This window comes from Coffea arabica, chromosome 8e (genome assembly GCF_036785885.1).
Source record: "Coffea arabica cultivar ET-39 chromosome 8e, Coffea Arabica ET-39 HiFi, whole genome shotgun sequence".
NCBI lineage: Eukaryota > Viridiplantae > Streptophyta > Magnoliopsida > Gentianales > Rubiaceae > Coffea > Coffea arabica.
Genome location: NC_092324.1, coordinates 28849106 through 28874385, shown reverse-complemented (window position 1 = coordinate 28874385; position 25280 = coordinate 28849106). Strand labels below are relative to the sequence as shown.

Genomic DNA, 25280 nt, shown 5'->3' with positions numbered 1-25280 from the left:
TAAGAATCATTGGAGTAGAACAAATCTTATTTTATTTTTTTTTCATTTTTTCTCTTTTTTCTTTCCATTTTTTTTAAAGCAAAGATAATAATAATTTTCTCAAAAGAATAATCATGAGAAGAGTATTACACTTAGTGACCATATTTATCACTTAACTTAAAAGATCTAATTAAGAGAAGAAATTTCATTAAATAAGCCTAATTTTCTCCACTTTACAAGATATAATTTCCTACAAATGCACAAATTATAATCACATAATAGTTATTTTCAAATTAAATGAGAAAAGAAGTTTCCAAATCACATATATTTATCTCAAATATAGAAGAAATTTGAACTACTAATGATAAGGAACTTGCTACCCCTTAGATAAATTGAAAAAAATATTTGAAACATTTTTGGGATAACTTTGCAATTTTGGACAAGAAAAATTTTGAATTTTAACACAAGTCCACTATTTACAACTAATAAGTCAATCACATATAATGTATATAATCTCAATTCTTCCCCACACACTTAACATGCACATTGTCCTCAATGTGTAAAAAGGGAAATTAAGATAAAGAAAATACTACTCCCCTATTGTTGTGATTGAATATGAAGCTTCCAGATACGTTGTCTATTTTTCTCCCATGCTTCATGAGTTCCATTTGATAACCATTAGTAATATTAACCTAAAGATGGAAAATGAAAAACAAAAGTGATAACAAAGGCTTAATAAAACAAAACGGCGATCCGTAACTTCAAACCTTTGTTTTGGTGACGTACCTATATAAAATACACAATAAGCAACTCAAGGATTAAGAAAATATATGAGGAAAAAAAGAAAAAGAGAATCAAGGAAACTACTTTTTTTTAAAAAAAAAACTTGCTCAGAAAACGCGACTCATCAAAACGCGCTATCAAGCTGCGTTTTGTGAAGTCGCGTTTCTTCACAAAATTTGCGGCATTCAAAACGCGACTTAGTGAGGAAACAGGACTTCCATTCACGTATTTAAGGCGCATTTTTGGTTTCTAATGCAGGCGTGAAAACACGAGTTAGGTTAAAACGCGACATGCCCAACTTCATGTCGCGTTTTATTGGCGTGTTTTCTTCAATATGGGTGCAGAACTGAAAACGCGATTTGTGGAAAATATGGCTCCGATGCGCGTTTTTCAAGCCAGGTGCGTTTTCTTCTGCGAATTTTTGCATAAATCCAACTTTTGAAAAATTACAAATGGTACCCCAATTTCACAAAATGCATCATAGATCATTTGTTTGCTAAAATACTCAATGCATGCACATGTAAAATGATCAAAACATTCATTTTAACCCCTTCTAACGAATCAAAAACAACAATTACTCAAATCGAGGGGTTGAGTTCCTTGATCAAATTTCGCCCTTTTCACCTCATTTGGTCACTTTTGCTTCTATTTCCAATACCTACAAATGAAAAATAACAAAATATCTCAAACGCATACTTTAAACATAAAATCACACCAAAATAACATAAATAGCCAAAACATTGGGTTGCCTCCCAATAAGCGCTTTTATTTATAGTCGTTGACTCGACTATTGAACCTCATTTTTCAAGGAGACTTGGTTAAAGAATAATCCACCATTTTAGGTCGTGGTGGATCATTAAAAGGTGACTTTATAGCAAAAATCACATGTTCTAATGATATGAGAGATGGAAGTGACTTACCTATTCCAAGTGTTTCGTAAATATTACCTTCAATATGCACAACTTGAGAACTTACCAAAGGGAATGCCATGAGAGTATCTTGGGCAGTAATACCCTTAGAACCTATACCTTCCATGCACTCCTCAAGAAGGGTGAAAAATAAGTCATTAAAACTCACCTCTTGAGGTTCAAGATTAGTTCCAAAGATATTATCATGTGAAATGGATATTTGCTCATTAAAACACAGTTGAGATTCATCATTTCATCAAAATGCAATCCATTTTCACATATGACATTCCCACTATTCAAGCTAGGGTCATTTTGCATATCATTAGAAGAAATAACTTCACACAACGCATGCAATTGCTCTTGTATTCTACTAAAGTGAGAAGTTAATTCATCTATTCTTTCCTCAACCCTATCAAAACGGTCGGCAGTTGCATTAGCTAATTTTTCTGCAGCTAACTTCCAAGATGGTTTTGATTCATATTGGACACATTCGGATGGATAATCATAAAATCATGAAGAATCATTATAAGTACATTGATTATTCCAACTATAAGCATAAGAATTGCTCAAATTATCACCATATTGATCAAAACAAGGATTGCAATGCCCTAATTCATCATAATAATCCACATTTTGTGCTTGTCTACATGTATTAGTAGCATGTTAACCTCCACACAAGTCCCAAATTATATGATAAGAGTTAAAAATATTAGCATTCCTCCTTTGCTCAATTTCATGTATAATTGTGTCCATTTGAATTTGTAATGTTATAACATCAAGTTTAGCTTTTAAGCACTTCAAACCATTTTCAAAAGATATACCTTCAGTAATTTCTGAGTTACCTAGATTCAATGAGCTTTGCACATAGTAACCATCAATTGTCAATCTTCCATTTCTCAAGCATTGTCCTCCATATTGACCTTCCCTCCTCATCACCTAAAATTACTTTTAAATAATCTCAAAAGCAAGATTAGTTAAGAAGGATAGATTCAAAGACACAAACTAAAAAAAATAAAAATTGACTCAACAAAATACTAAAATGACATAAAACACATAAGACACAACAAAAACAACAAGAATAAGAAAAATTGTCTAAATTAATAAAGTTGCTCTTAGCACCGATATTGACAAATCTTCCCTGGAAAACTCCTAGAGATATGGAATTTCTTACCACTCTTGCAAATGACATTACCGGTTAGTTGTATGTTAGTATCTTGGCTAGTTATGGTGTAATTTCCTAATGTATGTGAAACCTACTCTCGTAGTGAATCAACTATACTTGTAACTAAACCATACCTACTCTCGTGGTTATGATTTAATTACAAGCTCATTTTTTCTATGAAATTACATGAAACAAGTCACTTAAACCACATAGATGCACCTCTACTCTCGTGAGTGAACTCCCCATGTTTATCACTTTGAACTAGTGTTAAATTCCAATTCTTATTGTAAATTTAACACCTTTAGATAATCACAAATAATGGCCAGTTAATTATGATTAGAAAATCAAAAGTGATAAATAACTTGTTCAAAATAATATCACCAAATAACCAAATTAATATCACTAACAAAATATTGAAAATTCATCCATACTCTAGGCATAAACTTTAAAAACACATAAATAACATAAAATCCAGAACTTGTATATTAACCAAACTTAAGAATCCAATACAAAAGATAAAGAGTTGGAGAAGAGATAACCCATGTCACTTGAGTTTCAACTCCTCCTTCTTCATCTCCATCTTCATCCTAATCTAGCTAATATATTAGAAGGATGAACTAACTGGCTAAACTATCCTACACTAAGGAAATGAAAGAACTACATTTTTGCACTCTCCAAGTTCCTGCAAAAATTGCTAGTCCCAGAGAATATGACCAGACTCAGTTTTTATCATAAAATTCTGATATCCTCCATTCACCTACCGTATTTTTCTTTTCCCCTTTGATTCCCTAAATCTGTTGTTATCCAATTCAACAAAACAAAGTTCCAACCTCTTGATTCTACCGCATATTTTTGACTTGACAATAACTTATTTTTCTTCCTTTATGTATCAGAAACTTGTGCAGACTACATTTTCTCTCCAACTCTAGCTGGAAAGCAGTGTGAAAATGAGAAAAATGGCTGAGCAAATTGCAGAAATTCGACTGCCATACGCGTTTTCACTTTTGACCTCACTTCAACTGCAATTTTCTATATGATAGTCATCGAACTGGTTGTTATGCAAAATGCAAAAGTTGTAACCCTTTGAATTAGCATTGCAATACTTCAAGAATCATCTAATTTTGAGATCGGTGGACAGAGATATGGTCGAAATACCATATATTGGTCAATTCCGGGCTTCAGCTTTAGACCATCCATATAAGTTTCTGTGTTTCGACTTTTTGACCAAGAAAACAGCTGAATTGGACTTTGATGTCTTCATACCAAATGTAGATATATCTCTTAACTTCAAAGTGGTACCAAGATCACCTCGATCCGATCATTACAGCTCGACATATAACCGAAATACCAAGATATGTCGAAATTGTCTTTACTTGAATTCCCTCAATTGAATGTTTTGTACTTCATGCCTTCTTTAAACCACTTCAATTCATCAATTATCATCCAATTTCTTCTCAATTCACTCCAACTGATGATTGAGTCCTTAAACCTATGAAAACATGAAGTTCTTTCCGTTAAAATCTATATAAATGTAATTTTTGCCAATTAAACCGCAACATAGATATCTTGACCAAAATCCTAGTTAATTAACTATAAAACTAGATAAAACACACACTACAAGAAAATTGGTCATCAGTGATAACTTTTCTCTGTGACGAAACAAAGTTGTCACAAAAGGGGATCCTTTATTGACGACTTTCTAACTCGTCACAAACCTCTAATGGGAGCCAACTCATTTGTGACGACTTAGAAAAATCGTCACTAGTAAATTCCCGCCAAGATTTAGTAAGAGAGCGGGAGTGTTTAGAACACACAATAGTGACGACATTAAGAACATCATCACTATTGCTTGGCCTATTTACGGACGACTTTTTGTTGTCGTCACTGATCACCAAAAAAAAAAGTTATTAGTGACAACATTTTGTAGTGATGACAATAAGTCGTCACAAAAGTAGCTTCTTTAGTCGCGACACTTAAAGTTGTCACAATTGCATCAAAGCAACTAAATATTTAGTGACGACCCATTATTTTCGTCACAAACTACACTGCAAGAAATATGGTCATTAGTGACAACATTTTCTAGTGACGACAAAAGTCATCACAAAACGTGGTTGTTTAGTGACGACAAGTATAGTTGTCATAATTGCTCAAAGCAACTAAGTCTTCAGTGACGACCTTGAAAAAGTTGTCACTAAAATGATCTATATAGTGACAACTTGTAATATCGTCACTGTCACTCTACCGATTCGGATTTAGTGACAAGAATTAATCGTCACTGTTTAAAGTACTTATTTCTAAGTGACTTTCAATAATTCTACTGTGCCACCCTAACTTTTGCGATTTAGTCCCAAATGTTGTAAAAAATTCCATTCATTCCATTATGATACCTTAACTTTTACAATTTAGCCCCATATGTAGTACACCGATTTCTTTAATTCTATTATTACTCCCTAACTTTTGTAATTTAGCCCCATATGTAATTCACCAATTTCATTAATTCTACTATGGCACTCTAACTTTTGCAATTTAACCCCCATATGTAATACACCAATTTTATTATTTCTATTATGGCGCCCTAGCTTTTACAATTTAGCCCCTATTTTTTATTAGGAAATTGCGAATGGTATCTTGATAAACTATGCATAAATATTTTATAATTTTCTCAAACTTAAGTAATAATTTGTTATAAACTCTAAAGATATATCTTTCATTACAATAGTTATAAGGCAGCCAGGTCTTTTTATCAATGGAATAAGAAATTTATGCCAGATTTATCCTTTGTACTACGTGCCAAGTAGTATTAGCAAAGGAATAACAAAGTACTACAAAGTAATTAACAAAATAGCCTTCAGGGAGTGTAGTTTATGGGCAAATGAGCATTATCTATTCAAAGTACCAACTTTTTATGGGTATTTTACTCTCAAACATATAATTTATGATAAATTTATAAATGTTTGTAAGTAAAATTCAAAAAGTGTTACACTGATTTCTTACAAAACGAAAACTGGCAGGTTATCTTTTCAACATAAATTAAATTTTTTTAAAAAAAGAAATGGCCCATAAAGTACCAACTCTTTGTGGGTTTCCTCCATTACATGAACAAATATTCTGCTCTTTATGGGCATTTCACTCTGAATCATTTAATTTATGTTAAATACATAAATGTTTGTAAGTAAAATTCAAAAAGTGTTGCACTAATATTTTTATGAAAGGGAAACTGGTAGGTTTTGTATTTAACATAAATTAAATATGTGAAAGCAAAAAAAAAAAAAAGAACTTACCCATAAATCTATGTCTTGCAAATCTATACTAGTAAAATAGTTTCAAACAAAATTAAACATTAAAATAAACTGTAATTTATACACATTAAAATATCTGTAATTTATACACATTTTGCAACTACTACTTTGTGTTTTCTCTGTAATGAATTTTTTAACTATTGAGAACTTAAGTTTTGTCATGCAAATCTATACTAGTACAATAGTTTTAAACAAAATTAAACATTAAAATAAATGTTTGAAAAAGAACAAAAGTACATTTATCACTTGCAGTAATGTAACAAAATTTTCTCAACCATTATCAATATTTTCACAAAAGTATTAAAAACTAGCAATTTAATTAGTGACGACTTTTCTTGTCATTATAATCTTGAATAAATTAGTGATAACATTATGTCATCACTAAATTTTCTTTGATTTTGACTTAACAATAATGTCTTATTAATAGCATTTGATTATTTTTAATGAAAGTATGTTATAACCATAGAATTTGACTTTCGTTATTTTCAATTAATGATGTACTTTAGTGCTGCAATTATAAAAAATTGCAGGGCTAAAATATTTACAAATTATAAAAGTATATTTTCACTTATATGTAATTAACAAATTTTGCCACCTATATTGATGAAAATTTGTGTTTTTGTACTAAAAAATAAAGAATAATACTATAGCAATAAAATCTATGCTTCAAACCAAATTAAAAATAAAAAAAGCATGATGATTGGTCTCAAATGTTGGGAAAATGATTATTTTTATTGAAACTATGTTATAACCATATAATTTGAGTTTAATTATTTTCAATTACAAGATGTTCTTTAGTGCTGCAATTATAAGAAATTAGTATAAAATATTAGCAAATTATAAAAGTACATTTTCAATTATATGAAATTAACAATTTTTGCCACCTATGTTGATGAAAATTTTTAATTTTTGCTAAAAAATAAAGAATAATACTATAGCATTAAAATTTATGGTTCAAACCATATTACAAATCTAGAAAAAAAAACATGATTTTTGGTATCAAATGGAGGGAAAATGAGTGAAGTCAAAATTTTGATCAAATCACAGTGAAAGTGCCGCGCAACAAAAACAATATCCAAAGCAAAGCAAAGACCAAAGCAGCGGAACACATTCTGAAAACAAAAGCAACGGAACACTTGGTCTGACTTAAAGCAACGGAACACTTGAGACAAACTTTCACCGACCTGAAGTAAACAAAAGCTTCTGCATTAAGCACCAAAACAGAGCTTCCGCACTGAGCACAAAACAGAGCTTCCGCACGGCCTGATACTTTCACCCACACAACAAATCCGTTCTCTGGCTTCTCACTAGCATCACCATGGCTGTCCAGCATTAAAGTACAAGGTTTTCATTGGAAAGGTTCATTTTTCTCTCTCCTATACATTTTCCCCAATTTTTCCAAATCCCTAATATGTAAGATCCTTTTTGTTATCGCTACTGAGTCGTCTGGATTAAGCTGTGTAGCTACTTGTTTTAGCTTCAATATTTCGGGTTTTCTGACCACAGGTTAGGGTAGTTTAGGATGGTCCGAGGAGCCAGTGCTCCTTATTTTCTGGAATGCATTAAAGAGGGAGGAGACAGAATTGTTGAAAATTGGAATGGAAGCCTATGTTGGGCATTCCGAGAGAAGGGATCGAGTTTTGTTTAAATAACTGGCCAATTAGGTGAGTAGTTCAAGGTTATTTCATTGACAGCGCAATTAATTTTTGTAGGCTTACCCAGTAAGCGAAGTTTTGAGCTTCCATGGTTTTGGTTTGCTGTCGTTGGAAATACTGATATATTAAATTTTTGTGGCCCTATTGCTAATTACGTAATACATGTCTTGGTTGAGAGTTAGGTGTAACCGTGACCAAAATCTTTTTCGTTTTCTTGGGTATATATCCCCTTATCCGATAAGGCTGCCATGAAAGGGGACAGAAATTGAGGGAATGGACGAAGGAATCATTTATGTCCACTGCCCAGTTCTTGTGAATTAGCAGCAACCAAGACTCTAGTCTCAGTGGGTTTATTTTGTCTAATATTTTCAGTTGCATTGCAATAAATTCTGGTTTTGTTTTTTTAAAAAGAAAATTCTGGTTTTTGTATATAGGGATCGAAGGGTTAAATTAACACCCTATATCTGAAATCTGCACTTTTGATGGTTTAATAAGTAGCATAGTTATATTGATTATGTACAGCATTAATCCTCCGAAGTGGAGCATAAGCTATGGATTTAGTTGACAAATTGATAAAGTCAAATCGGTCATATTTTATTCAAGTATAATTCTCAGAAGTATGCATGTTAAACAGTGTATATATTTATTCTTTTCCCAAAAATACCAGTTAGGATGATCAAGAAAAAAAATGAACCAGCAATCTAATTTTTGTTCTTTTCTAAAAATCACTGAAGAAATAGATAAGCTAACAATCTAATTTTTCTACAATAAGTTTAACGTTTTGCTTTTGAATAAATGGTCCTCGTTTGATTACTCTAACATTTAAGTGGCACTAGACTATTAAACCACTCTATGGAGATATTAGATATACATATTCTACAATATTTTTAATCCAGGCTGTCCTACATATTTTCACATCACTAAATGACTTTCTGATCTTAGCCGGTGACCACAATTTCATTTAGCTATGGTTTGTTTTTCAATTTACTTGACCGAGCTCAGGTAGGACATTAGGAACTGTGATGAGTCAATTTCAGGCTAATTGTAAAGCGCATAGCCATCAGTGGAAGCTTTAAGGACTTTCACTAACCTGGAATTGGATGTTCTCATATTTAGTTCAAAGTCACGTATTCCTTAAAAGATATGAGCAATTTGAAAACCTGTCTTTCTTGTTAGTAAATTGATTATGCTCAAAGTCTCCTTTTTCCTCAAGATACTCCAGATTCTAAGTTTGTTAAAAGGAGATGCTAAATTTATCTTTAATGGATGTTAAAGAGGCTGGTGGAGAAGGTCTATGCCTTGTATTCAAGTCCTTACATTAGTGGCTTACCATATAATTGGGGATATTCTTGATAAACAGGGTTGGTAACAAAAGCACTGGACTTTTTCTCCCAGTTGCATTTCAGACCAGATATAAGGAGGTTCTTGTAAAGGCACATACTGCTGCATCTGGAGCGGTGCTAAGATTGCAAATAGCTCCTGTTCTTGGTAGGAAAAGGAAACCAATTGAGTGGTCTGAGTTTCAGGTACTGTTCCTTCTTACCATTATTCAGGCTTGAAATTTATATTTGTGCTTTACTCTTCTATTATTTCTGCGTTGGGCATCTTCCCTTTACAAATATATGATGCCTGATCCTATGTTTTTTGAACATGTAGTGTGCTGTTAGCTAGCAAAATCAGCCTATGAAATTGATTATTCATGTTATGGCTTTATCTTTTGTTTGCCAAACTTTTGCATGTATACTGTGGCTGCAGATTCTATTTAGTTTGTTGCCTTACTAATGCATTTGTACTTGAGATGGTTGATTTTTGCTAAAAATGTGTTTTACACCTTGGATCCCATTGCTGGTATTTGAGGAGTTTAAATTTAGTTCATATTACATTGCATTTGTTTTCTATATAATGTGGCGGTCATATTCTTTATGGTAGGATAAAGGGCTGCAACAATATGGACAGGAGTTGGATGTCTATTAAGAACTACCTAGACCCCAAGTATTTAGATGGAGTTGATGAATTTATTAAGTTTGCTTTTCTAGGCAAGGATCCTAATTGTAAACTGCCATGTCCTTGCAAAGTATGCAATAATTTTGAGGATCAAACTAAGGAAGTCATGGCCAATCACTTGTGTCGAGGAATTGTTGATAGTTATACTAGGTGGATATATCATGGCGAAGGGTTTGAATCTGATGATGAGAATGATGACATAGAAATAAATGACAACGATAGTGACTTTGACAGTATGGAGGAGCTGTTAAATGATGTAGGAGTTGCTAACTTTGGTGAGAGTTGGAGACATTCACCGGAACTTGATACGGGTGCTTGTACCGAGAAAGAAGGAGAAGCAAGTAGGTTTCTCAGATTATTATCGGAGGCTGAAAAATCTCTATACCCGGGCTGTGAAAAGTATTCAAAACTCTCGTTTATTGTCCATATCCTCCACTTGAAAACAATGAATCGGTGGACTTGTAAATCTACTGATATGTTGCTGAAGTTCTTGCATCAAGTATTTCCTACAGCTTTGATTCCCAGTTCATATTACGAGGCAAAAAATTTCATCCGTGAGTTGGGGCTGAAGTGTGAAAAGATCCACGCCTGTGAAAATGATTGCGCACTCTTTTGGAATGAAAATAAAGGCCTTGATCATTGTCCAAATGAAAAATGTAAAGCACCGCGGTATAAATCTCCAAATTCCAAAATACCTAGAAAGGTGTTGCGTTATTTTCCATTAAAACCAAGGCTGCAAAGACTGTTTGTGAACAAAGAGATTGCTCGGGATATGAGGTGGCATAAGGAGAGACGTGTAGATAATGAGAACATGATGCGACACCCTGCTGATTCATTAGCTTGGAAGGATTTTGATAGAAATCACAAGTCCTTCGCTGAAGATCCTAGAAATGTGAGGCTAGGACTTGCTAGTGATGGCTTTAATCCCTTTGGAACCATGAGCAATTCATACAGTATATGGCCTGTTATCCTTGTTCCTTACAATCTACCTCCTTGGAAATGCTTAAAAGATCCATTTTTTTTCCTATCAATGATTATTCCTGGTCCCAAAGCACCTGGAAATGACATTGACATATTCTTTAGACCACTAGTTGATGAGTTAAAAGAGTTATTTGCCACTGGTGTGGAGACATATGATGCCTTCAGGGAGGAGAAGTTCATGTTACGTGCAGCACTTTTGTGGACAATAAACGATTTTCCAGCATATGGCTATTTGTCGGGATGGAGTACAAAAGGGTACAAGGCATGTCCTGTGTGCTTAGATGAGACGACTAGTCTATATCTTAATAATGGTCACAAATGTTGTTACATGGGCCATCGCCGTTTTCTGCCTATTGATCATAAATGGCGTCGAGAAAAAAAGCAATTTAATGGAGAAAGAGAACATAGACAGCCTCCTAGGACCCTATCAGGTGAGGAAGTCCTCCAACAACTTCTTCGTATTGAGCAAGTTGAGTTTGGCAAGGCACCTGATTTGCTGCAACAGAAGAAAAGAAAACGCGTGCAGAACAGTTCAAATTGGAAGAAGATGAGCATATTCTTTGAACTTCCATATTGGAGTACCAATAAAATTAGACATAATTTGGATATTATGCACATTGTCAAGAATGTATGTGAATCTTTGGTAGGTACATTAATGAATATCCCTTCGAGAACTAAGGACACATGGCAGGCTAGGGAGGATTTAAAAGAAATGGGATTAAGGGAAGAGTTGCATCTACAACCGGGAGGTGGCGCATCTAAAGTTATGCCACCTGCATGTTACACTTTATCACGCCTAGAGAAAAAGAATTTCTGCCAGTTTTTGAGCACTATCAAGTTCCCGGATGGCTTTGCTTCAAACATTCCTCGGTGTGTGAAGACCAAGGAGTGTCAACTTTTAGGAATGAAGAGTCATGACTACTATGTGTTCATACAACGACTTCTTCCACTAGCAACTAGAGGAATGCTGTCAAAAGATGTATCTCAGATTTTAGTAGAGATCAGCAATTTTTTTCGAAAAATTTGTTCTCGAACTCTCTATCTAGATGAGCTGGAAATGCAGGAAAAAAATATTATTTTAATACTATGCAAACTTGAGAAAATTTTTCCTCCAAATTTCTTTGATGTAATGGTCCATTTACCCACTGAATCCAAGATTGCTGGACCAGCCCAATACCGGTGGATGTTTCCATTTGAGAGGTACATGCCTCTTATTTTTAATAATGCCTATTTGATTTACCTCCAATTTTCTTATTTTCTAACAACTCGGGCTGAATTTTTTTTGGATAGAAAAATGGGTCAATACAAAGGCTATGTGAATAATAGGGCACGACCTGAAGGCTGTATAGCTGAGCGCTACTTGGATGATGAATGTCTTACATTCATTTCCAGGTATTTGCATGATGTTCCGACCAGGTTTAATCAAACGGAACGAAATATGGAGAAACACGAAGCTGCTGGAAAATTATCTATATTTTCTAGCTTGGCTCGGCCCTTTGGGGCAGCACTGATTGGTTATCTAAGTGAGGTTGAATTGCAAAGAATACACCTGTTCATCTTGAAAAATTGTGAAGAAGTAGATGATTACATGAGGTAATAATATACTTTAATGCTAAATCTATGTCGTGTTCTATAATATGTTCTTCATTGCTTGTAATTAAAGTCATTTGATAGAATATGTAACTACTTCTACTACTACAAATTTAGGGAGCATAGACAAATTCTTGAAAAGCAAAATTTATCGAGCGTACAGCAAAGGCTAGACTCGGAGTTTCCAAAGTGGTTTGAAGAACGTGTAAGTATTGGAAGAGATGTTAAAAACTTGTCAATTTCCTTTACTTTTTATTTTAGTAAACTATTAAAGAATCTGGTATGGCTGATGTAGGTCATGTATACACATGCACGTGGAGAATGTACTGATGAATTGTTGTCCTTGGCTAGAGGACCTGATTTTCGAGTCAATACATTTGCTGGCTGTAATGTGAATGGATTTAGATTCCACATTAAGGCTCGGGAAAGAGAAAGAAAGACACAAAATAGTGGAGTTATGGTAAAGGGGGAGCATGCTGATAAAGAAACATACTTCTATGGTATAATTACTGATATAGTTGAGGTTGAATACTCATTTACTCAAAATCGAGTAGTTGTGTTTAAATGTGATTGGTGGGACTTGAGAAATAATTCGGGAATCAAAGTAGACAAGCAGAGCAATATCACTAGCATCAACATGTCAAAAACATGGTACTCAGACCAGCCTTTTATATTAGCATCCCAAGCTGAACAAGTTTTCTATCTTCAAGATATGAAGCTTGGAGGTAATTGGCATGTTGTAGAGTTAGTTAGTCCACGCTCATCTTATGATGTTCCTGAGAAGCATGAAGATGATTTGGTTGATAACGAAGAGGCTTACCAAGAAGAGTATCATGAAGATTTGATTGGTGTACAAGAAAATCTTGAGTTGGTCAGTTTGAAGAGAGGAGATGTGCAAACTGAAGAAAGGATAGAGGCTGGTGCTATGTTTTTTATAGAATTGTCAGCTAGCCGTGCAAGGCAATTGGATGACAATTTTATTGATAATGATGAGGAAATTGAGCAACAATTCAATTCTGAGGATGAAAATGAACAATTTGTACAAATCGATGACTATGAATCAGATTAAACAATGTTGTTCATTGAATTTCTTAATCAAATTTTTCTTGTATTTTTTCTGTAGTTTATGATATGTTGTCATGGCTGCTTGTGTTGTTTACGATTTTGGTGGTGCTTGCGTTATATGATTATGTAGATAGATGGCTGGACCGGGGAAAAAGGGAAAATTTACTTTACGACAAAGTCGGGATGCTGGGCGAGGAATTGTGGAGCAAACTGAAGAAAATGTAAGCTGCCAGGTAAAGAAACAAGAGTCATTTCCAGATATTTTCTTTTTTCCTAAACTAGCAATTATCATCCTAAACTAGTTACTATTGATAAGCGCATTCTTATGTTATTGTAGCAAGCTAGTGAACCAAAAAATAGTGCAATTCCCAAGACAAGCAATGTCACTGAACCTGTATTAACAAAAAAGTCTTCTAGGATCCGTCTATTTGATGAATCTGAGGTTAGTTATTATTTTTTTCAATCTGCCATTTAGATAAACTGGTTTATGACAAAGCAATTGATTCAACTTTTACATGTCGCTGTATAATGGTGGCTTAAATTGCTGGATTATAGATTCCTAGTGCATCCTCTGCTAGAGAAAATGCTACAAGAAATTCAGGTATACAAGCTGAGAGTAGACAGATTGCTGAAAAATCTTCAGGCAATGGAATGACATCACAAGAAGCTGCTGGGATGCAAACTGATGGAACTCCTACTTCACAGCATGTTGGATCTAATCAAGCTATTGGTTGTGAAAGCAATGAAACTGAAAGTATGCAAGACCTTGAGTCAAACGGTTCAGGTATGTCAGTTTTACGTGTAATTCTACTCTAATTAACTAATTACTGCCATGGCTGCTATTGTTAGCACTTATGGTCTTGTTTACTTTGTATCTACTAGACCAAGTGACGTTAAAAAGAAAAAGAGGATATACGCGTAATATTGCACTATCAAATGAAAAGAAAGCTGGAAAAAAGGTGAACATTACTGTTTCTGAAATAAGTGGAAGACTAGTTGGAGAAGGTGCTCAACGATACATTTCAGAGGCAAGCTGCGTTATTCGAAAGTATGGCAAGTGGAAAGCACCTAAATGGGGCAAGCTTCCTAAAGATGATAGAGATCAACTGCTAAGAATTACTAATGTAAGAATCTGCTATCATAGTATTTTTTTGGTTTTCTAGACGCAATTTAAATTAGTCCATTAATTTTTTCTGATTTTGATATGTCCTTCTATTTTTAATTCAGAATAGTTTCACTTATGATGGAGGAGAGCATGTGAAACCAGCTTTAATTAAGCAATTAAATTCACAGTATAGAAGTCGACGTTATAATTTTCACATGCTATTCAAAAAATGTGGCTCTAAGGAGGAAGCTCTTGCACGTCGACCAGAATATGTGGAAGAATCAGATTGGATTTACCTTTGCGATTACTATTGTAGTCCAGAATTCAAGGTATGTGTAGCACATACTTGTTAATTTGCTATATACTTTGCCAATGTCTCTTTTTTATCTAGATCTGAGATAGAATTGACAATTGTAGGCCTTAAGTGAGCGAAATAAGCTGAACAGATCAAAGCAGCAAACTGCCCATACAGCTGGAACAAAATCATTTTTACGTCATAAGGATGACCGGGTCAGTAAACGTGTAAAGTAGTTCATTTATGATGTGTGGTTGGGTTATTTAACCTGTTTTGCTAATAGGAAGCTAAGGAGGGAAGGACAGTTGGACCAATTGAACTTTATGACATGACACATTTTTGTCGAAAGAAGAATGCTATGGTTGACGAGACATCAGCTGAAAAACTGGTAAGAAAAATATCACTTTCAACTTAATACCAATGCTTCATGTCTCTTATGCATATATCAATAATAGCAAACCTGTGATTGTAGAGCAAAATGAAGGACTTACAGCTAGAAGCTCAATCTAGTGGTGTAAATCGAACCGAAGAAGACATCTGTATTGAGGTGACTGGGCGTATAACTGGATATGTACGTGGTCGTGGCCCCTCCAAGGCTAGTTTAATTACACAAAAACTTGCAGAGATAGAAGAATTCAAGAAAAGGGCAGAACAAGCTGAGAAACGATCAGTTGAATTGGAAGTTCAAGTCCAATCTCAACAGCAGCTGATGCAAAGGCTTGAGAATCAACAAGCTGAAATGCAAAACCAGCAGCTTGAAATGCAGGAACTCCTTAAGGCTTTACGAGCAGAATTGCAGTCCAAGAACCAAGGCAATGGAAATGCATCTGGTAGTAATAGCTGGTAATGCATCCTTCTCATACGAATAATTGAATTACAATACTAATGTGAACTGTTGCTATTCTGATCCTTTAACTTATTGATTTTGGGGCTGATGTTATGCATCATTGTGGACTGTTTTTGATAATAGCATTTTTTGGGGCTGATGTGACCTGTTTTTGGGTAACTTGTGGTCACTGTGGACTGTTTTTTGGTAATAGCTGGTAATAGCATTTTTTGGGGCTGATGTTATGCATCATTGTGGACTATTTTTTGTTATAGTTGTGTAGTTTATGGTTATGGTTATGGCTGATCTGTAGTTTTTGGTAACTTGTGGTCACTGTGGACTGTTTTTTGGTAATAGCTAGTAATAGCATTTTTTGGGGCTGATGTTATGCATCATTGTGGACTGTTTTTTGTTATGATTGTGTAGTTTATGGTTATGGTTATGGCTGATGTGTAGTTTTTGGTAACTTGTGGTCATTGTGGACTGTTTTTTGGTAATAGCTGGTAATAACATTTTTTGGGGTTGATGTTATCCATCATTGTGGACTATTTTTTGTTATGGTTGTGTAGTTTATGGTTATGGTTATGGGGCTGATGGTTGTGTAATAACATTTTTTGGGGCTGATGTTATGCATCATTGTTATCTGAACTTATTCTTTGGGAAATATCTAGGTATCATGTATATAGTGCTGCTAGTTTATCAATAGAGAGGTAAAAATCTGATTGTTCATCTGCAATAGTATATTATTTCCAAGTACAAGCGACAGACCATGCATGGATAGCAATCTTCTTTTTGCCTATGTGGTGACTTGAAAGAAATGAATATAATGCAAAGGGGGCGTTTGTGAACTTTGATTGGTTTCACCTGTTTAGATGGTCTTCACTTTCACATTGTGAGGCAAATAACTCATTCTCTTTGCACAGTTTAATCCTACAGAGGCATCGTTTCTTTCATGATTTATGAAGCATAAACTCCTAAAATCAAAGAGGGCTAGTATCTCCTGTATTCACACCTCGTACAATAAGTTGCTTTCTGTGTTTTAATATATAAACAACCAAAAGCATAAAGATTAAACAATAATTACTGTGGGAGTCCAATTTAATTGTTCAATAAGTTGAGCTATTTAAAGAAGAAGAAAGAAAATAAAAAAAAAACTGTTTTAGAGAGCTCTTTAGTTGAGCTTATGCAGTGTTGTATTTGTATAGATTGGACTGTGATTTCTAATTTCTTGCTGGTGTTGTAATATGTGGGCCCAAATTATATGAGGTTCTTAATGAATTGTGATTTTTGTCTTAATAATCGAAGTCTCATTACTTGTTCTTTATTATTGTACTCCTCCCCTTACCTACTTCTTTTACTCTTTTATGACAGATAAATGCTATTCATACTAGCTTTTGGAAGATATCTATGGTTATGGTTGAAGAACGTTGAAGACAAAATTGCCTTTTGCTCATGGAGTGGTTCATTTAGATGTTTTTCAATTTCTTAAACTGTGATTGCTTTTGTACTTGTACCTTATGTACAAGTGATATTTTGGACAAATGTTATTTTTGTAGGCATTAGTTGGGTAATGTACACTTGAATTTGGCATTTGAGAATGCTATATTATTACCATGTAATCTAATGCAAATACTTTTGGTTATCAATCGTTCATGTTTATTTGTATGGTTTGTTTAAAATCAATGATTTAGCAATGATTACAGGCCAAATTATGACTATTAAGCTATTGAGAAATTATTCATATAACATATTTAAATATTACTTAAGACGTGAGAATACTTTTTGATGCGAGAATCAACATTTTTAGATGAAAATCACCGGTTACTCAACATTTCACATATTCAAGTTGATTTGCATACTCTTAATTCAAGTACCGTTTTACGTGAAAGTCGACATTTGTGGATGAAGACACCCGGTTACTAAGTATAAGAATCATTGGAGTAGAACAAATCTTATTTTATTTTTTTCTTCTTTTTTTTCATTTTTTCTCTTTTTTCTTTCCATTTTTTTCTCTTTTTCTTTTTATAGCAAAGATAATAATAATTTTCTCAAAAGAATAATCATGAGAAGAGTATTACACTTAGTGACCATATTTATCACTTAACTTATAAAATCTATTTAAGAGAAGAAATTTCATTAAATATACAAAAAAAAATAGGCATAATTTTCTCCACTTTACAAGATATACTTTCCTACAAATGCACAAATTATAATCACATAATAATTATTTCCAAATTAAATGAGAAAAGAAGTTTCCAAATCACATATATTATCTCAAATGTAGAAGAAATTTGAACTACTAATGATAAGAAACTTGTTACCCCTTGGATAAATTGAAAAAAAAAATTTGAAACATTTTTGGGGTAACTTTGCAATTCTGGACAAGAAAAATTTTGAATTTTAACACAAGTCCACTATTTGCAACTAATAAGTCAATCACATATAATGTATATAATCTCAATTCTTCCCCCCACACTTAACATGCACATTGTCCTCAATGTGTAAAAAGGAAAACTAAGATAAAGAAAATAATATTCCCCTATTGTTGTGATTGAATATGAAGCTTCAAGATACATTGTCCATTTTTCTCCCATGCTTCATGAGTTCCATTTGATAACCATTAGTAATATTAACCTAAAGATGGAAAATGAAAAACAAAAGTGATAACAAAGGCTTAATAAAACAAAACTGCGATCCGTAACTTCAAGCCATTGTTTTGGTGACGTACCTATATAAAATACACAATAAGCAACTCAAGGTATAAGAAAATATATGAGGAAAAGAAGAAAAAGAGAATCAAGGAAACTACATTTTTTTTAAAAATAAACGTGCTCAGAAAACGCGACTCATCAAAACGCGCCATCAAGCTGTGGTTTGTGAAGTCGCTTTTCTTCATAAAATTTGCAGCATTGAAAATACGACATCCATTCGCGTATTTAAGGCACGTTTTTGGTTTCTAATGCAGGCCTGAAAACGTGACTTAGGTGAAAATGCGACTTCAAGTCGTGTTTTATTGGCGCATTTTCTTCAATCTGGGTGCAGAACTGAAGACACGATTTGCTGAAAATGTGGCTCCGAGGCGCGTTTTTCAAGCCAGGTGCGTTTTCTTCTGCGAATTTTTGCAGAAATCCAACTTTTGAAAAATTACAAATGGTACCCCAATTTCACAAAATGCATCATATATCATTTGTTTGCTAAAATACTCAATGCATGCATATGTAAAATGATCAAAACATTCATTTTAATCCCTTCTAACGAATCAAAAACAACAATTACTCAAATCGAGGGGTTGAGTTCCTTGATCAAACTTCGCCCTTTTCACCTCATTTGGTCACTTTTGCTTCTATTTCCAATACCTACAAATGAAAAACAACAAAATATCTCAAACTCATACTTTAAACATAACATCACACCAAAATAACATAAATAGCCAAAACATTGGATTGCCTCCCAATAAGCGCTTTTATTTATAGTCGTTGGCTCGACTATTGAATCTCATTTTTCAAGGAGGCTTGTTTAAAGAATAATCCACCATTTTAGGTCGTGGTGGATCATTAAAAGGTGACTTTATAGCAAAAGTCACATGTTCTGATGATATACGAGATGGAAGTGACTTACCTTTTCCAAGTGTTTCATAAATATTATCTTGGAAATGCACAACTTGAGAACTTACCAAAGGGAATGCCATGAGAGTATCTTGGGCAGCAATACCCTTAGAACCTATACCTTCCATGCACTCCTCAAGAGGGGTGAAAAATGAGTCATTAAAACTCATCTCTTGAGGTTCAAGATTAGTTCCAAAGATATTATCATGTGACATGGATATTTGCGCATTAAAACAAAGTTGAGATTCATCATTTTCATCAAAATGCAATCCATTTTCACATATAACATTCCCACTATTCATGTTAGGGTCATTTTGCATATCATTAGAAGAAATAACTTCACACAACGCATGCAATTGCTCTTGTATTCTACCAAAGTGAGAAGTTAATTCATCTATTCTTTCCTCAACCCTATCAAAACGGTCGGCAGTTGCATTAGCTAATTTTTCTGCAGCTAACTTCCAAGATGGTTTTGATTCATATTGGACACATTCGGATGGATAATCATAAAATCATGAAGAATCATTATAAGTACATTGATTATTCCAACTATAAGCATAAGAATTGCTCAAATTATCACCATATTGATCAAAACAAAGATTGCAATGCCCCAATTCATCATAATAATTCACATTTTGTGCTTGTCTACATATATTAGTAGCATGATAACCTCCACACAAGTCACAAATTATATGATAAGAGTTAAAAATATTAGCATTCCTCCTTTGCTCAATTTCATACATAATTGTGACCATTTGAATTTGTAATGTTATAACATCAAGTTTAGCTTTTAAGCACTTCAAACAATTTTCAAAAGATATACCTTCGGTAATTTCTGAGTTACCTAGATTCAATGAGCTTTGCACGTAGTAACCATCAATTGTCAATCTTCCATTTCTCAAGCATTGTCCTCCATATTGACCTTCCCTCCTAATCACCTAAAATTACTTTTAAATAATCTCAAAAGCAAGATTAGTTAAGAAGGATAGATTCAAAGACACAAACTAAAAAAAATAAAAATTAACTCAACAAAATACTAAAAATGACATAAAACACATAAGACACAACAAAAACAACAAGAATAAGAAAAATTGTCTAAATTAATAAAGTTGCTCTTAGCACCGATATTGACAATTCTTCCCTGGCAACGGCACCAAAAACTTGACGTGCGTGGGGTATACATATATAATTATGCTCATTCCAATCAAATTTTACATTTATAAATTCTTAAATACTCCACATGCGATTTATCGTAAGTATACGAATCATGAGCGAGTATAGGGTATTAATGGTCGATCCCACAGGGAAGAGTGTAATTATCGGTGTTTTTCAAACTCCTTTATTATTTAAACTACCACAAATATAAAATTTATGAAAATAACACTAGAAAGCTCCTAGAGATATGGAATTTCTTACCACTCTTGCAAATGACATTACCGGTTAGTTGTATGTTATTATCTTGGCTAGTTATGGTGTAATTTCCTAATGTATGTGAAACCTACTCTCGCAGTAAATCAACTATACTTGTAACTAAACCATACCTACTCTCGTGGTTATGATTTAATTACAAGCTCATTTCTTCTATGAAATTACATGAAACAAGTCACTTAAATCACATAGGTGCACCTCTACTCTCGTGAGTGAACTCCCCATGTTTATTATTTTTTTGAACTAGTGTTAAATTCCAATTCTCATTGCAAATTTATCACCTTTAGATAATCACAACTAATGGCCAGTTTGTGACGTCCCCACTTCTCCCTAAGGCGAACCAGAGGGTATCTGCGGAACGTCTGCTCAACTCTTGCCAAGACTCAAGTAGTTTCCATTCAAGCTTAAAGCAAAATCATTCAACAACACTAGATAAGTAAGAAAGTGTGAAAAACTCCCAAACTTAACAATATACAAAACGCTTATCCGATCATTACATTAAATTCCCAAAAGGTACATCATTACCCAAAATATACTACATCTCGGTACATCAAATATCCAAACCATATATTAGGTTTCCGAAGTACAACCAGTAAGAGGTCTAGCCCAAAATATATTAAAACCCTTAGCTAGAAGTGTATCAAAAGAGTTCCTCCAAGTATCATTCCATGCCCAATCCTGTTAAGGAAAACAAATCTACAGGGCGAGCGAAACGCTCGTGAGGCCAAGGACACACATGCAAGCAAATAGTTCAAGTAACAAACCCAATTAACAGGTCAAATAATAAAGTACAAGTAATTGCCAATTCCAATGAAATGTAAACAGAAATAATTCAAGGATATGGTAGCTCTCAGGAGCTAAGTTCCACTTGCATTGCCAGGGACATTCGTATACCTTCCCGCGATGACTCTCCGTCAACCGGTGGGTATTTCCAATCCGTAGATCACCACTTATTTCCCTCCATCCATCATTTCACCCTCTCGGATCCATAACCAACAGGCATGTAAAGGCGATACTCTACAAGTATGCCAAGCAAGATCTCAAAAGATCAAGTTTCAGGTCCCAAGATTTACCAAATTTTCCCGACCAAGACCTCACGATTGGCTGCGAGATTACGAGGTATAACCATTGGGTTTTGGGTGTCCCCACAGGTCAGGTTTTCAAAAACAAATCAAGTTTTAGTCGATGAGATTTTCTCTGCATTCGACTTTAGGTCATGTACATGTAAAATCCAGCAATTTCATGTAATTCATGTAGCAAGTCATGTATCGATCCAAGTAAAGGAGATAAAGTGTGGTAAAGTACATACTTTCCCCAACAAGTACAGTTCAAGTAACAACAGGTTTAAGTAGAGTTCATATAGGCAACAGATCTCAAGCGAAGTGCAAGTAAACATGCACTTGACACTTACCAATATAAGTAATGAGGAAGAAATGTCCATCGGAGCTTTAGGCGTTCACTGTAGGATCCTCTTGAAGGTCCTCGTGTGCGCCTGAGCAAATAATAATAAACTATCATTCACAAATCCCTACTATTAAAGAAGATCGTATCATAGTACAATCTTAGAAAGTCTCGTGAAACGAGCCTAACTTATCCTAAATCGAGGCTCTCAAGTGGGGTTTCAAAGTACAGGAGAAATTTAGTTTTCATCTTGGAAATTAAGTATAAATCGTTCAAGTAATATCGAAGGAATAAGGAGTACTTGAAAACTCTATTTCCTTGGAATTCGGAAAATTTCAGTTTTGATACAATACATTAGAAAAATCGTATCTCATGTTTTACAAGTCAAAAATTGGAAAACTTGGTACCGTTGGAAACCTCTTCCAAGGTACTAAAAGTTCCTAGAATACACATTTCTAAGATTCCAAATGAAAAATATTTAAAAATAAGCTCAAAGTCGTTGTTTTGGTTCATAAGGCAGATTTAGGTTGGTTTTTGGCCAACTTTGAAAATTCAGCAAAATTCACTTGATTGGAACTAGCTTTTGAAATTTGGAACCCTTTTAGATTCGTAATCTAAGTTTACAACAAAATAAGCGGAATGAGAAACGGAGTTTTGAGTACTAAGATATGGCAGTTCAAATTTACCAAAATTCCCTTGTGAAACATGGGTTTTCCAAACTCGAGTCATGAACTTTGGTAACTTATTTGAGCCATGAAACGGCCTCGGAATAACACCATAATTAGCAGTATAATACTACCATATAAGGGTTGTCCCTCTACCAAATTTCATGGAGAAATAACTTCGGAAAGGTAGTCAACCAAACAACCCAAGTTTCGAAGAATCCTAAGGCAAAACTGTCTTGAGCTTTTTGTTTTCCATTCCAAACATTTGGCCAAGGAAAATCCTTCAAACATGGTTCATTGGTGCAGGAAAAGCCTAAGGAACATTCATGGTACATTTGATAATTGTTTTAACTCCAAGAAACTCAATTGGCAAGTCCACACCAAGTCTAGCATCAATTCTGCCCAAAATTTAGGATTTTCAAGAACAGGGCAGGTTTCGTATTTTGATCACAAATCACTCAATTCAACTCAGAATTGAGCACGGTTGGTGGCGTTGGAAAATAAATTCATAAAAATATAATTTCACAGAAGAAATCATTTTGAAATTCAGCACACAACTAGCTCAAATTCGAGCCTCAAGTTGTAGCTTTTGAACTTCATTCTAGGAAAACAGAGAAACAGGACAGTCATCTTTAAACGGTTGGTACGGGGTACTCGGGTGGAATTAGGGATTGAATTTTATACCAAATGAAAGCTGGGAATGTCTAGTTACCAGTACCACAAACGTCACTCGATTCCGACATCGGAGCGATGAATTATAGCCTAAACAAGATGGCTGTCTGGTAGTGACGGGAATCATTTCCCAGTTTTGACAGATTTTCTAAATCTCAACATGCACGCCCCAAATTACGTAAAATTTTGATGAAACTTTAAACACAACCTATATTTCACATTTGCATCAGAAACAAGTCAATTGGAATTCAAGAAAGTACACTAAAATGCACGAAAATAGCAGGGCAGAATCGGCACCTTCACATGCAACTCCTCATTTGACTTCCTTTTCATTTTTGCCACTTAACTCTACTAAATTCGCACTTAATCAACACAATTAGCATTCAATCCTATCAAATCAGATCATCGAAGTCATTGTGGGATTTCATAGAGCCCACTCACCCATTTTCCAACAATTTAAAACTGCCCATGAGAATCCAAGAGCTCATGAGTGTATTCTATCTTCCATAAAGTAAGAATTAAGTCGTTGATCATTACTTACTTTCTTAGAGAGCCAAGACAGAAATTTTCGGCCACTTTGAGCTGGAGAAAAACCGTGAGAGGCAGCTCCTTTCCTAGCTTATCTTGATCACCAAGTGATTTGAGGGTTGCATGTAAAATTTGGAAGTGATTGAGCAAGGAATTGAGGAGAGAGAGTGGAGGAATTTTCTGGTCTTGCTCTTCCTTTGTTGCTCGACTGTTTGTGAGTATGAGAGGAAGGAAATGCTGATGGTATGAGCTTCTAAGGTAAGCTTAAAACGTGTGGCTCAATTCTACTCAAAGCTGTCCACTAAAATAATGCACGTACGCGTGCGTTTCGTGCTCGATTCCTCGCGGGTTTATTGCACTAGTGCACTAAACCTCTAATGCACTTACATTCATATTATTATTATTCACTCTTAATAGTCCCAAAATAATGGCCTAAGGTTCCTCAATTACTCGCGTGCGTAAAAACGCGTATTTCCAATTTAAGTGCGAGATAGTGAAATTTCTAAGAAGTTTCTATGACGGTAATATAACTAATTAACCTTTGAACACTTAAATGTAAAAATACCTATTTTGAGACTAATGCTCAAGTCTCCAATTTTCCAAACTTATTGTATTCTCGAATCGATTATTTACTCCAGTCGCGTATTTACTATTTTCACTTAACGAGCCTTCAGAAATTAAATTTTGAAACGAGTCACTTTAAAAATACAACTAAGCTATGGATACATTTAATTAGGCCTAAAAAGGTTAGAAAATAATAATCGGAGCATTTGGCCAAATAAATAATTAAATGAGTTAGAATTTGGAGTTTAAATTAAATATTTTTTTTTGTGAGTCTTTACATCCTCTCTCCCTTAAGAAAATTTTGTCCTCGAAATTTACCTTGATCTGCGAACAAGTCTGGATACTTTCCTCGGATTGTCTCTTCAACTTCCCAAGTCGCTTTATCTAACTCGTGGTTCCTCCAGAGAACTTTTACTAAAGGTATCTGCTTATTTCTCAATTCTTTCACCTTTCTATCCAGAAGTTTCACTGGTTTCTCCTCATAGGTCAAAGTCTCATTAATCTCAATATTCTCCGATTGCAATATGTGAGAAGGGTCAGGATGGTATTTCTTAAGCATGGATACATGGAAAATATTATGGATCCGAGATAAACTCGGTGGCAATTCCAACTTATAGGCTACACTCCCCACACGCTGGATAATCTTATAAGGCCTTACGAACCTTGGTTATAGTTTCTTCCCCTTTCCAGACATCAAGCTCACTTTCAAAGGTGTGATCTTGAGAAACACTAGATCTCCAACTGCAAATTCCAAATCCTTCCTCC

General features: G+C 34.4%; 2 protein-coding genes across 2 annotated transcripts; both read left to right on the top strand.

Moving 5' to 3' along the window:
• The first annotated feature begins 7369 nt into the window (after nt 1-7369).
• Nucleotides 7370-11968, top strand: LOC140012713 (uncharacterized). The gene is made up of 3 exons (XM_072060999.1): nt 7370-7490; nt 9147-11859; nt 11928-11968. The coding sequence occupies exons 2-3, from the start codon at nt 9735-9737 to the stop codon at nt 11966-11968; spliced, it is 2166 nt and encodes a 721-aa protein (XP_071917100.1). The 5' UTR covers nt 7370-7490; nt 9147-9734.
• A 1592-nt stretch (nt 11969-13560) lies between these two features.
• On the top strand, nt 13561-17194 carry LOC140012712 (uncharacterized). Its single transcript, XM_072060998.1, has 9 exons — nt 13561-13659; nt 13764-13868; nt 13982-14210; nt 14309-14550; nt 14654-14860; nt 14949-15041; nt 15110-15214; nt 15299-15669; nt 17024-17194. Coding segments are annotated over exons 1-9 (1452 nt in total). The 3' UTR covers nt 17025-17194.
• Nucleotides 17195-25280: the final 8086 nt, after the last annotated feature.

Bases quoted from the DNA above. Each gene is read 5' to 3' on its own strand.
- LOC140012713 (XM_072060999.1), top strand. From the start codon at position 9,735: ATGGACAGGAGTTGGATGTCTATTAAGAACTACCTAGACCCCAAGTAT. The intron at 11,860-11,927 runs GCAAACTTGAGA...ACTGAATCCAAG, and splicing joins AAATATTATTTTAATACTAT to ATTGCTGGACCAGCCCAATA.
- LOC140012712 (XM_072060998.1), top strand. From the start codon at position 13,561: ATGGCTGGACCGGGGAAAAAGGGAAAATTTACTTTACGACAAAGTCGG. The intron at 13,660-13,763 runs GTAAAGAAACAA...ATGTTATTGTAG, and splicing joins AAGAAAATGTAAGCTGCCAG to CAAGCTAGTGAACCAAAAAA. The intron at 15,042-15,109 runs GTCAGTAAACGT...TTTTGCTAATAG, and splicing joins TACGTCATAAGGATGACCGG to GAAGCTAAGGAGGGAAGGAC.